The sequence below is a fragment of the Echeneis naucrates genome, chromosome 24, assembly GCF_900963305.1.
Source record: "Echeneis naucrates chromosome 24, fEcheNa1.1, whole genome shotgun sequence".
Taxonomy (NCBI): domain Eukaryota; kingdom Metazoa; phylum Chordata; class Actinopteri; order Carangiformes; family Echeneidae; genus Echeneis; species Echeneis naucrates.
In genome coordinates, this window is record NC_042534.1 from 8,973,360 (window position 1) to 8,992,126 (window position 18,767).

Below are 18,767 nucleotides of genomic sequence, written 5' to 3' on the forward strand. Positions count from 1 at the left end.
ACAGACACGATTTTCAAAGTATTAATTTAATGAAGTGTTAATCATGTATTGCTCACCAATGGATCAGTTGTTGTTTTCCAGTCAACAAAAAAATCTATATGGAACTGGAGCAAACAAGGCTCCCACTGAAAATTTCTATCTCCATTATCAGTTTTTTAGGTCTGATAAGTGACCTGGTACTGATATCACATTATATAAATTGGAGAGAGGAAGGTCACAGTATTCAGAAACACATTGACCTGATGCTCATTTAGGAAGAAACCCAACATAGAACCAGAGCAATTCGAAAAATAAAATGTGTATTTTATTTTTCCTGTTTTGAGCTTTTTTGAGTTACAGTCTTGCATGACAGAACAAAAGATAAATTGATAATATTAGACCTATAAATATTTCATTAGTATCCATGATATGAGAGCTCTGAGGCTCTAACATGAACATTGGAGCAAACCATCATTACAACACCACAACTGGAAAAAAAAAAAAAAACAATTACAACATTTAAACAAGTGCAAGAGTCAGTGTTTTATATACTGTACTTTAAGGACAGCTAAAATGTCTCTGGAATTTCTAATAATATATTTAAATTTCTTCAAAAAGCAACATTTCAGCTCACAATTCTTGATATGATTAAATAATTTATCAAAAATATTTGCTTTCAATTACATATCTTCAAATGATTATTTAAGAGAAAGCCTGGTTTACATTTGCAAAAATTACAATAGTGGTACAAGCAATGTACAAAAAGACTGACAAAATAACTCTATGGTAATGTAGAAAAATGACAGGACAGACCTGCTCCAGATCTATATAGAGATCACCAACTACGCTGACAGCTTTAATACCTTAACACATACACTTTCATACTTAGTATTTCAGTGGATCATGGTCATTTTGCATTTGAACATGGTGAAAAATAAGAAGTGAAGTAGCTACAGATAGATTGGCTTAGTTTATTCTCAGCACATATAATTATCCAATAACCTAATATCTTATTTTTTAATCCAACGACAGAAACGTACAAACGAGTTGTACATTTAAAGAGTAATGTGTTCACTACAGGGGCATCTGAAAGGATGAGACGGGTGGTATTCTATAGTCTGCACAACAAATTCTATGAAAAGGCCAAAATCAACAGCATTAGTCTATCAATGTGTTGAACTTACTAGATGTAAATGTTAAAAAAAAAAAAAAGTCACAAATATATAGTTTGAATTTGAAAAAAGACAAGCACTTGAGTTGTTACCAGCCTCCTCATTTGTTAGACACAATTGAATTATTTTTGTTGGTGTATTTTCAACAACACACGTGGGATTGAATACAAAAACTAACATGGTTATTTTTTTTTTATTGTCATGAGGAAACACCATCAGTGCTGCTGTGTAGTTCACTAATGCACCTTTTAATAGCTTTTGAACAACAATGGAGCTCTGTGGCACAGTGGAATAAGCCACGTCAGGCTTTGGCTACATGGATACAACACTTGTTGGTAGGATACATTCATAGCTGAATTTAGTCTGGGATTTGTTGACAGTAACAGAAAAGAAAAATATAGTTAGCTTCATCCCTCAAATCTTTAAACTCTGTCATGCAGAAACAGAACATTTATCTGCATGTAAGTGCGTTTTGCCTTCACTGTGTGGGCTAACATGTCAGCAGTACATTGACTGTTTGAACACAACACTCAGGCAAGGCTGACAATCCGAAAGAGGAAGGGCACCACAGAGACACAACTAAAGCCCACAACACTGTAGACAATGTAACGATATGGCAACTCCACTTTCATGTGCTGCCTTGCTTGTCTTACATCATCTGAAGGCAGCCCAAACAGTCGACATAAGAAGGGGATAGTCACTGCTTTCATAACCATTCTCGTGATGAGGAGAACGGCAACGCCGATGAAGAAGCGCAGCAGGGAGCGGATCACCACGCCGATGCTGATTGAGGGTAAAATTAGAGGAAGTGACGCTAGTGGCGGGTCAAGAAGCAGCCCAAGCTGATAGTTCACGTGGGTTGCCAGAGCAGCTCCTGCCCCAGTGCCGAGGGCCTGAGCTGTATCACCCCGAGACGTGCTCCAAGAATCCAGTGAGAAAGCTACGAGTCCGAAGCTCACATGTGAGATGATAATCACAAGTGGAGCGTAGTGGCCCATCATGTAGAAGGTGTCAATCTTGTCCAGAATTGGCTGGAAGAAGGCAAGAATGAGAAGGCTGTACAGGAAGCCAGTGATTACCTCCTATAACAGAAGAATGGAAGAGGTTACTGGAAAATTGGTACCAATGGTTTTTAATAGTGTTATACTGTTTGATATATCAGCACTAAATATACTCTGACATGATCGCATCAATTTATCAATCATCATAAAAATAAATATGCATTGTTGTTTCTGCCCTGTAGGTGGCTGTATAGAATAATATTCACCATTTCATTTCAGCCTTGAGGTCATAAAAAAGTCCAGTAAAAAGTGATGGCCTGGTGACTGATATACAGGCCGTTGGAAGATACAGAATATAAACACATTCTCCAAACACCAGCTATCTCGCCAACACATCTATTCTAATTTTATCAACTGGCTTTAATGTGTTTAATGGCTCTTGTTACTCATAATTTCCATTATCATCACTGTAAATTTCTGTGATTTCAATAGCTTCTCATGACTTAATGGCATGCAGGAAGCCATACAAGTAGATCAAAATCAATTCAGAGGAATTTGTTTGGCGTTCCTTACAGAATCTTATTTTTAACAAGTTGTCTGACGGCACCTAACAAAAGCTGTCTGTCCAAAGAAATTTAAAATATGCACAGACAGGTTCAAAAGACGGACAAGCCTGATGCTAGATGTCATGCCAACATTTACAATCATTCAAGGTTTCATTTGATGTTGCATAATGTAGTATCAGTGATTCTAAGGATTAGAGGCAGTGTATTTTGTTTTTCCAATGCTTCCTATGGAACAGCCTTCACCTCACTCTTATTACAGGTGCGACTGGAAGCCAACAGTGCAGGTTGGACATCATCACTAGACTATACTCGTGTTTCAGTGAGCGATTTTTAATTTGATTGTATTTAATATGCTTACCAAAACAGAATGCATCCCCATGTAGACTCTGCTCACACAGACCAGGATACTCCAGCTGAGAGCCACAGAAAAGCCGAAGAGGAAAGGATACTGTGGTAGAGAGCATAAAGATATGGCATTAAAGAATTAACACAGATTTTTATCATGGTGTCTGAGGGTGAAGCTCTGAAAGATACAAAAACCCAGATCATAGTTTTTGGAAGAAATTGGACACAACTGAAAAGTAAAATCCTGGTGATTATAACTACAGTACCACGGCACCATTGCAGGAAACTACAAAACCTAACACTTAATTTACATGAGCACTGGCATTACAGTGGTACAAAAAACCCCACTGCGCATAGTCCATTTTGCAGAAAGTGACTGACATCTCTCTCTAAAAGTATCCAGGCAAAGGTCACTGTATAAGTGAGGCGCTGTTGAACACCACTTAGTGAACTCTTTGAATCTGCCGCAGTGTTAATGACTGTTTATGGCTTACATCTTATCTTCAGTAACCTTCTGTAACCTCTTGTCTATTCAGTGTGTTGTTTCCTCAACCATCGCAGTCACGGCGCTGCAGGAAACTCTGTGACACTGAGCGAGTTCAGTCAGTTCAGACAGTCCCGCTGCCGGTGTTCAGTTTCAAGGCCCTGATGGATACAGCAACAGAAAAACTAGTTGCAGGCTATAGCTCTTCCTTCCTGGTGGCCACCCCTGTGCCTTCTCTCGCCGTTACATCCTTCTTGTCTGTCTTTGCCTGAAGCCATTCAATTTATTTCTTTGTCAACTCTGGTTTTAATGCATCTTCTGAGTTGTTGATCATTTAACCGGATAAATTGCTGATCTGCTGGGGTTATCTCTTTGCTGGTGGTACAGAATCCAGCAGCGGTATCAGTAGAACAGGTTTTGCTGCTTTGAGCTCTGACCTGGTTATCAAAATGACCAAAATACAATTAGATACTTTCTCTTCCTCCAGATCATAGTCGCTGGTTCCTTATCCTTCAGTGATACATGATACACACGTGATATAACTTTTAGACATATCACGTGTGTCCAGTATTTTGTAATAATGTATGTCCACTTCCACATTGTGGAGTTAGGATTACACAACAGTGTAGGGGAGTGGAGCTGAGAATGGGCGGACACTATCAAACCCCCATCGCCAATTCCTCCAATTCAGTTTTGTACCTATTGTTTAATCAGGATGTGGGCAGAACAATTTTCAGAGAGGACATTGTTTATCTGAGGTATTGCAAAGTCAATAAAGGCTGGAGGGGAAAAAATGATCTGTATTATCAATTGCCTCTCAATGCCCTTGATTAAGTGAAATTAAGTGAAATGCCATTATGCACATATTTCAAAAAGGTCAGGCCAAACACTTTTAAACCTGATACCACTCCAGTTTAACCAAAATGACCCCGAGTGTCTGCAGTTTCTACTCTAGAGCTCAAGCTGTGTATTTTGCCAACATCTACACGTTGTAATGCGGGATCTGGAGCCGGATCACTGGCTGACACTCGGACTCACCTCCCACCGCCCATAGGTCAACATCAGCAGGCAGAAAGGGATGGCGGTGCCCGTCATGGCGTGTGTGGAGGGCATGCTGTACTCGGAGTTGTAGAAGACCTCCACCTTCACCACGGGCGGGGAGGCCGGCCGGGACCAGCGGACCATGTCCTTGGTGGACTGGCCCACGAACAGGTTCCAGGCCCAGACTACGATGAGCCTCCGGCTGACCAGGGGGTCGATGTTCCAGAAGAGGAAGGGGAAGAAGACGATGAAGAACATCTCGTTTCCGAGCTCGGTCCCGAAGGTGAACAGGTAGAAGAGGAGCTTGTTGTGGATCAGGAACTCCTGACCCACATCTCCGGTCAGGGAGTTCCTCCGGAGGGGTTTAGCTATGGCGGTGTCGGCGTCGACGTTAGCCGCTGCTGATGGTGACCTGTCGGGCCCGGCGGCGGCGGCGTCTCCCTGCATCCCGTTCGGCTGCTGCGCGGCGGCCACCCCGTTTCTAACACCCGCATCCGGCCTCTGGAGCCTCTTCCTCAGCCCGGGACGGTCCGGCTCCGGCTGTCCGCCCTCCGGCTCGGTGTCCGTGTCCGGAAACGTCCCCCTGACGCCGCAGAGGTGTTGAAACCTCGCCACATGGCGGGGCTCCTGGAGATAGTTACACATCTGCACGAACGACTTCACATAGTCGTTCGCCATGACTTCGGTTCCCGGTTAGTTTTTTAAAATGAACACGACTCTGCTGTCCGAGGAAAGATGGAGGTCATGTTCATCCGCCCAGCGTCGAGGGGAAGTGCAGCTCGGCCGCCGTCACTCACGCTGAACACGGCGGCTTTTATGCCGGAGTCTCGGGGTCGGTCTCACCGGAGCTGTAGCCGGTCACCGCAGTCAAAACACCGACGTAGCGGTTTGGGACGACAGCAGCCAAAGTCCGCTGCAGTTAACCATTACTTCCCGGTGAGACGGACCTGCAGCACCGACAGACAGACGGCCCCGCTCCGGATCTTCTTCACGGCCTCCGCGGCCAGTCCGACCTGTCCGGGTGTCTCCCCCTGCTGGACCTCTGGAGAACTGCAGCGGAACCAAATTATATCGATAGTCTCTGATTTTATCCAGATTTAACCTCAACTGCGGGGAAAGTTTCACTACCAAGTTCATTTCACTGGTTCACATTTGTCTTTAAAACACATTTCTGTGAGATTCACCGTTGCGAAGTGTTAAAATGGTTCAAATGGAAATAAAATAATCTATGAAGAGTCCTGAAACAACAAACACCAGAACAAATCTCTGGATATGCTAGTGACAGTGCGCCTATTGCCCTGTTGTATCAATGATATTATACATTCAAAATTATATTTATTACAGTACAATAAAATGACATTTATCATACTCCAAACCCAAAATGTTCCCTAAATTATTGTGAGGAGACATTTCCTAAACATATGTGCAAGTGTGTTAAGTTTTATCTTTCACCATTTGGTCACAGGTGTTTTTTATTTTCTTAGATCTAGGAATAATGAAAAGTAACACAACCGTGTAAACCAATGTCTCCACAAGACACATGCAAATTAAAATCATAACCCTAACCGTAACATTTATATGATTCTAATTTGAGTTCATATAAATAAATCCTGTTTGAGGCGCCTGATGCTTAAACACTATAATAACACCGGAAATCAGAGTGGTTTTCTTCAAAATAAAAGAATAACATTACAACAGCAATAAAAATAATAATAATCATCATGATCATCCACATCCATCAATAATCAGGACATATTGTTTGCAAATGATTGCAATCAACTGAATAGATGAGTTCCTGTATATAGGAACAGAAAGAGTCTGCGTTTATGTTACTTTTACTTTGAAACCAGAGGCCGGATATGGCACTCCTCAGTCAGACTGACTTGACGCTGGCGCTCAACAGTCGGAGCGCCGGTGGAGGACCAGAGAGCGTCAGGACGACCACCGAGCAGCAACGAGTCTCTGCCGTCATCCCTCATAATGCATGGAGGCAAGAGAGGACTGGTGGCTCCACAAAACACTTTTCTGGAAAATATAGTCCGGCGCTCCAGCGGTGAGTCTCCATCTGAAGAGAGACCAAAATGAAAGGATGTTGATTTGCATGTCACTTCAGGTAACAGACAGGATGCCATTTATTATAGTCATTTATTGGAAAGAAGCATCAGATGTCCTTTTTTTTTTTTAGCTTCTCAACAGAGCATGATATGTACACTGATTTCCTGAATTAAGAACAATTCAAAAATATTATCAGACAACCTTCTTCTTTATACCCAATATAATGTGTAGATTTTCTTTATTCCATTATCATCCTCGATAGAAAAACTAAAATCTAAATAAAATTGAATAAGGCTATTTTATGTGCTTTTTGTTTTCTTTGTAATGTGTTTTTCTCTTATCAGTCAGTTAATTGTGGTGTTTTATTTTTGAAAATTTTGTAGTGAGTGTACCGTTTGCTGAAAATTGCTTAAGAAAGGCAAAATTATTGTTCAGATTCAATTATATGTTTTATGTCAGTTTGAGAAGGCTGGCAGTGACTATGCATTTTCATTTTTTTAATGTCTTTGCTTTATTCTTTGAAAACTGCAAACTGTTGTAAATCTGGAGAACTTTGCCCATTAATATTTAATTGACATTAAGGGTGGAACATAAACATTTTATCAACAACTATTTCTGCTCGCTGACTCCTCTGATTACCACTGTTGTTTGAAATATTAATGATCCTGGCCTCATGTTTACGTTGTATATGGTTCTTCAGATACTGGGAGAGCTTCATTTATATTGATTTAAATAACTGCACCCACTATTTTAGCTGTAGATTCACCTGCATGACATTGGTAAGCAGCAAATAACAAAAAACACGGAATATCACATTTAAGTCGACATTTTCTCATCTCCAAATTCCCAATTTTTACTGACAAACTCCCCAAAGGCTGATCAACAGGTCAGCAGTCTGCAGGTGTATCTGCTGGCTATTTTTATTTTTTTTTTCAGTCTTGGTATTTTTCTGCGTTTGATTCCAGAAACCAGTTTCCTGCTGGGAAATGCACAGATTGTGGAGTGGCCAGTCGTATACAGCAACGATGGATTCTGCAAACTGTCTGGTTACCACCGAGCTGAGGTCATGCACAGGAGCAGCACATGCAAGTAAGACTGGCTTTTGTAGTGTCATGAGCAGAACAGAAATGTTCCCTTAAACTGGAAAAGCAGACATGGACTTCACTCTTTTCTTATTGTTCTGATGGAGGACTAATGCAGTATTCATTAAAAGGAAATCAAATGTGAAAATAAGCTTTAACCTCTTTATAATCCCCTCCTTTCTAAATAAGGAGCTCATAGCAACATTCTCCTTTTTGATTATTGTTTTGCTTTATTCTTTGTTTGCAGCTTCATGTATGGTGACCTGACTGATAAGAACACGATAGACAAAATCAGACAGACCTTTGACAACTATGAGTCAAATTTCTATGAGGTGCTGCTGTACACAAAGAGTAGTGAGTACCCGAGTGTTTTTACTGTAATCATATCAAATCACATCACATGTAGTTCCCCTGGCTCTGCCACAGCTCTTATTTTCACCCTTTCCGACAGGAACACCAATATGGCTTTACATGCAGGTTGCTCCAATCAGAAACGAGAAGGACAACGTGGTGCTTTTCCTCTGCACCTTCAGAGACATTACACTTTTCAAACAGCCAATTGAGGATGAGTCAACCAGAGGTGAGAGAGATCCCATTCTGCTCAGTTTTTGACTTTATTTGGAGAATTTCATTCTGATACGTTACAACTCAAGTTTGTCTCAAGCTGTCCAACAACTGTATTCAAAGATTAAATTCACTTCACCAGACCATTTAATAAGCAAGGCGGCCAACAATCTCAAGAGCACACGAGTGGATGTGACTTGGAAGACATTTGTTTCCTGATATGTAACATATAACTATCCAGGTGCTGTGTGTGCGGGTCAGTGAACCCTGGTCTCTGTGGGTCCACACAGTGCCATGTCCCAGGGGATTAAATGTGCCATTAAGTCTCTCACATACATCAAGCAGAAATAAAGGACATTCAGACCACATGGTGATGGTAGCTGCATGAGGATACAGCTCGTACATGGAAGAAAAAAAGAGACACGAGTCCCTTTTCCCTCAGTATCACTCTGTATGTCTTTTTTTTAAAACTACATTAGACTGGATTGTAAATGCATTGTTGTTGGACTCAGGACTCCACCTCCCTTCAGCAGTACTCATTAATTCATTCATCTTCTACCACTTATCCGTTTCCCGGTCGTGGGGGGGTGCTGGAGCCAATCCCAGCTCACTCTGGGCCAAGGCGCGATACACCCTGGACAGGTAGCCAGTCCATCGCAGGGCCAACACACAGAGACAGACAGAGACACACTCAGAGTGTGAGTGGTTGCTGGTCTCTATAGTCAATATAGAGTCACCAATTAACCCAAACATGCATGTATTTGGATGGTGGGAGGAAACTAGAGTACCTGGAATACTTTGTATTTGTATTTTATATAAGATGTATTTTTCCTTTTGTCTCTTCCAAGCAGGATGGACAAAGTTTGCCAGACTTACACGGGCACTGACCAACAATCGCAACCTGGTGCAGCAGTTACCGCCTCTAAGCAAGACTGAGGTCAGCCACAAGCCCTCCAGGCTGGCTGAGGTGAGGCTGGTATGAAAAAGGATGATTTTAAAGCCATGTAAAATACATCAAGTCAAATTCTGAATTCCTCTTAAGAATAAAAGATCAAGAAAAACAATGTTTTCCAGACAAGGGGATTAACAAAAATATAAAACACTAAACCAGACAGTATTTCAGTAGAGTTTCTAAACAGACCAGAAAGGAGTGAAGCAGTCAGAAAGGGTTGTTTTAAATGGATCAGACCACATGCCTCAAGTTAAAATAAAAAGTAGAAATTATCCTCCAAGTTCATCAAAAGGCATCTGGGAAGTAATTCTCCCAAAGTAAGAATTTACATGACCACTTTTTGTTCCATTACGCACAAACTTCTACATTTTCTAAATATGAACTTCCACAGCTAAATGATTTTATGATGGGACCTCTGCTTCTTTACCATTGATGCTGTTTCTTCTCAATGAAAGGCACTGCAGCTGGGATCAGACATTCTTCCTCAGTATAAACAAGAGGCCCCCAAAACGCCTCCACACATCATCCTCCATTATTGCACCTTTAAGACCACTTGGGACTGGGTCATCCTCATCCTCACCTTCTACACCGCCATCATGGTGCCCTACAACGTCTCGTTTAAGACCAAGCAGAACAACTTGGTGTGGCTGGTGCTAGACAGTGTGGTCGATGTCATCTTCCTGGTTGACATTGTGCTCAACTTCCACACCACCTTTGTGGGTCCTTCTGGAGAGGTCATCTCAGATGCCAAGCTGATACGAATGAACTACCTGAAGACCTGGTTTGTTATCGATCTGCTGTCCTGTCTGCCCTATGATGTCATCAACGCCTTTGAAAATGTGGACGAGGTGAGCGGATTTATGAATATATCAATATGAAATTTGAATTATGCTGTAAACATGACTTTGCTCTCCCTTGATTGTTTGTCTGTATGAAGGATATTGTCCCGTCTGCATCTCCATCAACTCATCTTCAAATTCAGTCTTCAAATTTCCACAGAAATACCACACGACTAGAAGATTCTGTACTTCCAGTAAGGAAATCCTTATTTTTCTTGGAAAGTCCTTTGAAGTTTATCATTTTGGGGAAGTATTAAGTCTCTAATAGAGTCAGATGAGAAGACTGATATCTCTCCAGACTGTTCAATATGACGCTCCAGCCAGGAGATTATTCATGTAGTCTAAATCTGATTTCCAGCACTAATTAACTTCTGGTTATTTGTAAATGCAGAACTTTTTCTTCCCCAGTAGCTTCTTGGAATCTCCTCATGGTGATGACGAGACTGCAGGAAGTCACTGAAGCCAGATATAGTCCAGCCTAACACCAATTAAAACCTTGTTTTCATTCTTTGAAAGGATGAGCCAACCGACTGCTAATCAGAGAGTCACATCAGTGTTCTCAAGATTTTTTAGACAATATGACGAATTAATATGATTCCAAAAATTTAAATGAAAGTATGCGAATTGCTGAAATCTTATTTATGCTGTCCTAGAAAATATTGTGGAAAAGTGCCAGTTTAAATGAAGAATTTGTACAAAATTGAGTTGCACTTTAGGGATCAACAGATGAAAACGTTGTGAGCAGCTTCTCTCTGCTCTGTAGGGTCTCAGCAGCCTCTTCAGCTCTCTGAAGGTGATCCGCCTGCTGCGTTTGGGCCGAGTAGCCCGGAAGTTGGACCACTACCTGGAGTACGGAGCAGCCGTCCTGGTTCTTTTGGTCTGCGTGTTTGGTCTGGTGGCCCACTGGCTGGCGTGCATCTGGTACAGCATCGGGGACTACGAGGTCATTGATGAGACCACCAACACCATTAAGACAGATAGCTGGCTCTACCAGCTAGCTGTAAGTATAGGAACTCCTTACCGCTACAACACCAGCGGCACTGGCCAGTGGGAAGGAGGTCCCAACAAGGACACGCTCTACATCTCATCTCTTTACTTCACCATGACAAGTCTCACCACCATTGGATTTGGCAACATCGCTCCGACCACAGATGGAGAGAAGATTTTCTCTGTGGCCATGATGATGGTGGGCTGTAAGTACGCAGGCATCTCCAGCATTAAGTACAATGATTCCACACATTTTACGACATCTGAAGAAGTATTTCAGAGCTTCTAAATATGTAGTATAAACTTCAAAACAGCAAACCTAACAGTTCTGATATTACATGACAAATAACAGCATTTTGGCATTACTGTTCTTGGTGTCAGCTGTGGTAAATGGAGATGCCATTACAAAGGGACCAAAAATCAGCCAGGCATCTGATATAGATAACCACATGAGCACACATTTAAAACCATTTCCACACATCCTTTTTTCCAGGCCTCTGAAAATATTACACAAACCATGAATGTATCCATTGCCATTGACAGTTTATCCACTGAAACAGTTTCAATCAAAGTGACCACTGTTTGTCTCCTTCCGCGCACAACCACAACAGCCCGACAAAATCTCAGCAGTTTCATACTTCTGTTTTAGTGGCAACATTGAGTAATTAATGACTGTTGACCTTCACTAGAAACAGACAGATCTATCTCTTATTACCAGCATATATGAGTTATATTTTGTTGGCAAGTTCATACTCGGTCCAGTGTCATGTTGCACATAGCAAACCTCCTTCTAAATAAAAGAAAAAGAAAAGCAGCTTTATCATTTTGTCTTTCCAATATTTGGCCGCTGCTTTCATCTCAGTCAACCATTCATAGCATGCCACAAGAGCCTCGCAAGAGCTCAAACAATCCGGATGCATGAAGTTGCATGCAAAACAAGATAATGTGCTGCAAAGCCCTGCTGGCTATCCAGCAGCTGCAGCTGCAGCAGCATATGGTACAGAGCCACAACACATGTCTGGTACTTACAGATGTACATGTGGTGCAGCAGAGGTCACCACTGTTGTATCTTAACTTATATTTGCTTCTCACATAATCAAGATGTAACAACACAAATCACACACAGTGAGAGACACTCATGCTGAAATATGCTTCTACTTATTAAGATGAAGTTTGTCGGTTCATGTGTTTTCTATAGTTTTCTCTGTCTGCAAATCAGAGGTCCTTTTTAGACATCTAACGCTCTACATGCCCACAACTCAAATTATATTTCTATGTCTAGTTAATTTATTTGAATTAATCCAAAAAGAATGGTTAATTCCCACATGCTGACCTTTAATTTGAAATCTTATTTTGTACACATAGACTGAGTAGTACTCAGACTTTCTTGACTCTGCTCATGTAATTCACATTTAGCTTCAGCCTCTGAGCTTGAAGCACTGAGAAGAGTTCATGTCTCTCCTTTGTCAATAATAGAAAGTGACATGTTCAGAGCCAAGCCTGCTCTTTGTGTCCGTTGGTCCCATTATTAAAGGAGCACTGTCTGTGTGTTAATTCACCCACAGTGAAATCATTCAACCACCTTTCCGCATTAAGGCATTGAATTTTTGCAGTTTTTTTTTTTTCTAACTGGGCAAATGTAAACTTTTTTCATGTAGACAAGGAGAGTCAAACTAAATTTCACAGACTTTACAGATTTAAAGGGTCAAAGGTTCATTGTGTGCAATTTTGTGTAACATGACGACTGACGTAGTTTCACACACTTCAGGATGTTGTGTAACGCGTTATACCCTTCACAGTGGTCTTCATATGTCATAGTTCTGATTCAACAGTAAACTTCAATAGCTTCACAAAACTTCCCCGAATGTTTCATTCACAAGTATAACCAGCTTCAAAACTTTATTGTGCGAGGCTGTTGCGTCATCACCCACTGCAGTTACAGTAAGAACGTCACCCCACTGTCCTCACAGTTCCTCCATCACCACGTGTCTTCGTGTGCTGACCTTTGGCCCGCACTTTTAAAACAGCATGTAAAGGGATGCAGTAAAAGCAGTGAAGGAAACCCAATCTGACAGCCACGCTCAACGGTCTGCACTTCCAAAAATAAACACCCATTTCTCTGGTGGCGTCCTGATCACGAAGATCACTCAGTCACACTGCAATGCCACGTTCAATTACAGCCGATAAATCTCACGCCACAGACAGTAATTATGTGAGAGGAAGAGAGGAAAGGCACAGTCGGCCTGCAGGCTCAGCTGTAGTAAACGGACAATGAGCCATCGCGTTGGATATGTATTCTAACCTCTGTGATCCTGCTCTGGCGACCGGAGACGACTCTTTCCTCTTGAGTGGGTAAAAGCTCAGGATAAGAGATGCCGGCTGACTCTTTGGGGTCACTGCAGCGCTGCGGAGCTGTCCTCTTATTGAGGAAATGTGCATTATGAATTACATTATAAAGGCTCACCACTCACTGTGTATACATGGCTGTGTGTGTAAAGTAAGTTATCCAACAAAATCCCATTAAGGGCACTAAACTGTGCAGCTGGTGAGGCTAAATGAAAGCTCAACTTTACTGTGAGATCACGGCCTGAAAAACAGCTCTGCATCTCAGCAGCAGAAGGGGAGATTGTGAACATACTTACTGCAACTTATGACCTGAAATCATAAACGATTTCTTAAAATAAACAGTTGTATCTCTTCTTATGTTGCTTCATAAATCTGAATTGAATCTCAGTATGTTTGTAAAGATGCTTCTATTCCCACATTATCTGATGCTGCTTTCTATCTTTTGTTTTAGCGCTGCTTTACGCCACCATCTTTGGAAATGTCACCACCATCTTCCAGCAGATGTACACCAACACAAACCGCTACCATGAAATGCTCAACAATGTGCGTGACTTTCTCAAACTTTATCAGGTTCCCAAAGGTCTGAGCGAGAGAGTCATGGACTTCATCGTCTCAGCCTGGGCCATGTCCAAGGGCATCGACACAGATAAGGTATCGTTATTAACTGCTGGATGTACATTTGATAGCACTGATAGCTATTTATCAAACGGCCCAACATTAAGTGAAGAACTCTAAAATTCAAATAATCAGAAACATAAAGACCTGTAGCAATAAAGGACACTGAATACTTTTTAAACGAATTATTCAAATGACCCGTTTAATCAATTTGTAACCAAAACTGCCAGGCAGGATTACCAAAATGATTAGTACACTGATAAATACTGAAAATTACAGCCCTAATAAGCATTTCTTCTAATATGATTCTCTTGAGTTGAGTTGCATTTTCATCGCAGAGCAGCAGAGGTGCTGTTTCTCTACCCTCTCTGGCTCACACGCTGGCTTGTCCGGAAACACAAGTTTTTTCCAACTGCAATTAAAACAGAAATCTATGACAGCTCCACTTGTTGACTCTGACAGACATTAAAAGGTGACAAAAGATCTGACTGAATTTCTATCACTTGCTTTGTGCTGTAGCCGCTGAATGAAATGCCACCACTCTTACGCTCAGTAGTTCAACATTTCTACTCTGAAATCTGCCCCTTTCTCTCAGGTTCTCTCCATCTGTCCTAAAGACATGCGAGCAGACATCTGTGTTCACCTGAACAGACAGGTCTTCAATGACCATCCAGCTTTCCGTCTGGCCAGTGACGGCTGTCTGCGCTCTCTGGCTGTGGAGTTTCAGACCACGCACTGTGCGCCTGGAGACCTTATCTTCCATATCGGTGAGAGTGTCGACACCCTCTGCTTTGTAGTCTCTGGTTCACTTGAAGTCATCCAGGACGATGAAGTCATTGCAATACTAGGTAATGCAACTCAACATTATGAAACAGGCCAAGTTCGATCTCTGTCTGCTGGCACCGATAAGGCCAAATTGCCTCATGCTTAACCACCACTTTTTTATTCCTGAAACATGGGGTCACATGTTCTTAATGTGATAAACAAAATGGTAATGTCCCGCCCAGGCAGAGGTGATGTGTTTGGAGACGCATTTTGGAAAGAGACTACCTTGGCCCGTGCTTGTGCAAACGTTCGAGCTCTGACGTACTGTGACCTGCACGTGATCAGGAGGGAAGCTCTGATGAGGGTGCTGGAGTTTTACACAGCATTCGCCAGCTCGTTCTCCCGCAACCTCATACTAACCTGCAATCTACGAAAACGGGTAAAAGTGAAACACACACAAAGCATCAACCATTGCTGTTTGTGCTTAGCTTGAGATTTTAATTATTGCTATGTCAGTCATTGCAAACTCATAAACTTCTAACTATATAAAAAAAGAGATACCAAATCTATGACGCTGAATGCTTTTGGGCTTATATATAAAATCATTATATTGCATGTAGCGTATGGCAGACAGAAAACACAGAGTCTTAGGTTTAACATTTCACCCCCCTCCCTCAGATACAGTCTACTGGTGATTCTTTCCTCTTCCTGGGAAAAAAGCTATCATCAGCAAGCTGCGAAAACAAAAGCACTAAAGCACTATCCTCTCCCTGTTTTGGTTGGGCAGCGGCAGATACAACTGTGCTACAAATGAAGCCTTCATTTCTCCACAAATTTCATTCCCGGAGATAGACAGAATTGCCAGCAAAAAACAGTCACTTCATAATGATGAGTTGCAGCAATAAAAAAATTCTGCCACTTAAAATTGCCCAGTTCCAAAGAGAAATGAGAATGTTGCTGCAGATGCACATTCAGATTTCATTTGCTGCATTGAAATGAGGACAGAAAAATTAGTTATGAGCGAGAATTCCAGTGAAAACATCAGAAAAAGAACCTAATTAATATTTCATGCTTTTCCAGGCTTTACATATTAATCCCATTAAGGCATTGTGCAATATTGCTTTCCAGTCTTGGGAGTAGTTTCTCATATATACATATATATATTCATATGTCTCTTTATATATTTATATGGCTCTTGATATCGGTGTAATATTATCCGATGGGAACAACCGGCATGAAATCTTTATGGATACATGGCTGTGTTGGGTACATGTGATGGGCTGTGTTCATTGTTTAGGAGCAGCTCATGTGGAATCTTTCTGGGGTAAAGTACATCTGAAACAAGAAAGTTTTCCTGAATCTGTTACACTATGAAGCACGCTTTCAAAAACATGCAAAGTTTTATGATATTTCATCATATTTAAATAACTTTTTCCTTTCGAATTCTCCCCAGAACTTTTCTAGTTTGCTTGAGGTTTTGTCTGAAAGGCCTTCTGCAATAAGTTACATTGCAAACATAAGTCCCCAGTTAGTCTAAACAAATTTAAAGCTAATTGCAGCTACATGTTTAAAGATTTATGTCTTTTACTTCAAATGTATTAAATGGTAAGAAAGACATCAATTATTAATTCTGGCAGCTTGAGAAATGTTTGTGCCTGCCGAGGTTTTAGATTTAATCCCCATCATCTTAACTGTTGTATATTCAGTTCACTTGTATGCGTTAAAACTGCTGGTGGTAACATTAGTCAATGCCTGACAGGAACACCTCAACAGAATTTCTTTCATTTGTATTGTTGTGTTATACAGAAACATTTTATGTTTTCCTGTCAGTTTTCGGCAGATTTATCATCATAAAAGCTACTATTACAATTTTTCTAATATCACTGTAGGTTGAAAAGTTACTCTCTGGATGTGGATATCGCTTCATTGTTGCATTATTGCTCCATTAACTGTTGCCACAGTGCATTGCTGCTATTAGGTTTTTAATATTTCATCATACAGAGCAAATCTAAATTGTTATACTTGCTATACAGCTGCATTATACAGGTAAACTCTGTTAAAGTGGAGAATGATGTGGAGGCAAATGAATCTAACGCACAGATTCTCCATCTTGCAGACAATCTTTCGAAAGATTTCTGATGTGAGGAGGGAGCAGGAGCGCCAGAGAAGCGAGGTGACTCTCTCCATTCCTGAAGACCACCCGGTCCGAAAGCTGTTCCAGAGGTTCAGGCAGCAGAGAGATGCTCAAACACCGGCGGAGTCTCATGCTTATGTCGGTCCTAACTGTGTGCAGGTGGAGCCGCAGCACATCCACCACCACCACCACCGCCGCCGCCGCTCTGACTACAACTCTTACACACAGTGTCAGGCTGTAGCTCTTCAGCAGCAGGAGCACAGCTCAGCTGCTCAGAACAACATGTCCTGCGCGGGAGGAGGGAGCATGGCTGCGCCTCCACAAGCATTTGTCCACACTGAAGAGTCAGAGCCAAGCTCCACACAAGAGGCCGGGGAGTCCACACCCAGGCCTTGTGTGGAGAATCAGCTCGGTCAGAGGGGTAACAGCCCTGCACGGGGCGGTGGTGCAGTTGGACAGGGAGCTGTGGCCAGCAGCAGCAGCAGGGGTGGGAGGGGATGGGCAAAATTTAGAAATGCCACTTCTGCTGCATCAGCGCCGACTGCTGTCAAGCAAGAGAAGCAGGAACAGAAAGCAGAGCAGTGGGCGAAAGGATCGCAGTCTTCAGGACAGTTGACAGTTGTCAACAGTTCAGAGGAAGGTGGAGAGATGAGGAGCTCGGGAGGTGGCAACAGCGCAGGAGAAGCAGGAGGAGAAACAAGCGCTTTGCACAAAACTGACTCCTGCGACAGCGGCATCACAAAGAGTGATCTGCGTATCGACCGAGCCGGAGACTCAAGAAACTCCTTCGAGCGAAGCCCGATGGAGAAGAGTCCCCTGGAGAGGAATCCATTCGAGCACAGCCTCGTTGTTGACAACGGAGTCGTCCTCAAACACTCTTTTGTACAGCCAGCATCTGAGCAAGCGCTCCTCCAGGAGACGCTGCATGAAGCAAAGGTGGAGCTGAAAGGAGACATCCAAGCCCTGAGCGGCCGGCTGTCGGTCCTCGAATCTCAGGTCAGTGAAATCCTCAGGTTGCTGTCGATGAAAAGAAGATTCTCACTGCCACCGACCTCCTCTCCGAAGGCAAGAGGCAAAAGTCAGGACTCAGTTGCTGCCTCCAGGCCTGTCACACCAAAAACTGATGATGGGCCTTTTTAAATTCACAAACTGCACCATGCATGTGCTGCTGGCCTCTGGCCTGCCAAAGAAATTTCTTGCATTAGACACTCGACTGCATGCAGAAATCCTCTTCCATGTTACCTTAGCACTACAACAACGCAGGGATTTTTCTAAAGACTCATGAGGCAGTTTCATGGTCCGGTTCTGGCTACAACTCAGACTGCCAACAAGAGACACGATCAATTCATGAAAAACAATTCAACAGGAACACTGTACTGTTAATACGAGGAAACAAGCCCTTTACATTGTAAAACAACATGTATGATACTCTGATAAAAACTTTTGTTTGCCTGACAGGGCCATCAGTAAGAATATGGAGAAGTTGAGGCAATTTTTTTTTTTTTTTTAACTTTCATGATTTTGAACTAACCTGCCATCATTTTCTTAACTTGTGTCCAACACAAACAGCAACAGCTGTAGTTTTTACTTTTCTGAGCAGACTGGCGCTCAGCGAACACGCAGGATGTGTCTCACTCTATTTTATTTTGGAGGAGATGCAACAGTCTTCCAGATGTTTTTCCAGTTGTCAGGTAATTTAATATGTGCCTTACAATATAAAACCTCATTCGGTGTTGACGTGACGGAGCAGGTCAAATATAAAATGACAGAACTGGAGGAAAGGAAGATAATTTTTTTGCAACTATAACTATTAATAAAAATCAAAAGCATCATTCCTGTG

The 18,767-nt window shown here is 42.1% G+C and overlaps 2 protein-coding genes across 2 annotated transcripts; one reads left to right on the top strand and one right to left on the bottom strand.

The window, feature by feature from the left end:
- Positions 1-282: 282 nt before the first annotated feature.
- sgpp1a (sphingosine-1-phosphate phosphatase 1a) lies at positions 283-5,587 on the bottom strand. The gene is made up of 3 exons (XM_029496359.1): positions 4,586-5,587; positions 3,077-3,166; positions 283-2,233 (listed from the first exon to the last, which is right to left on the bottom strand). Exons 1-3 carry the CDS (start codon positions 5,264-5,266, stop codon positions 1,682-1,684), a joined length of 1,323 nt encoding a protein of 440 aa, XP_029352219.1. The 5' UTR covers positions 5,267-5,587; the 3' UTR covers positions 283-1,681.
- Positions 5,588-6,568: 981 nt separating this feature from the next.
- kcnh5a (potassium voltage-gated channel, subfamily H (eag-related), member 5a) lies at positions 6,569-18,067 on the top strand. Its single transcript, XM_029497107.1, has 11 exons — positions 6,569-6,641; positions 7,609-7,732; positions 7,973-8,079; positions 8,177-8,305; positions 9,141-9,256; positions 9,697-10,089; positions 10,844-11,273; positions 13,865-14,064; positions 14,624-14,876; positions 15,036-15,232; positions 16,910-18,067. Exons 1-11 carry the CDS (start codon positions 6,569-6,571, stop codon positions 18,065-18,067), a joined length of 3,180 nt encoding a protein of 1,059 aa, XP_029352967.1.
- The last annotated feature ends 700 nt before the right edge of the window (positions 18,068-18,767 follow it).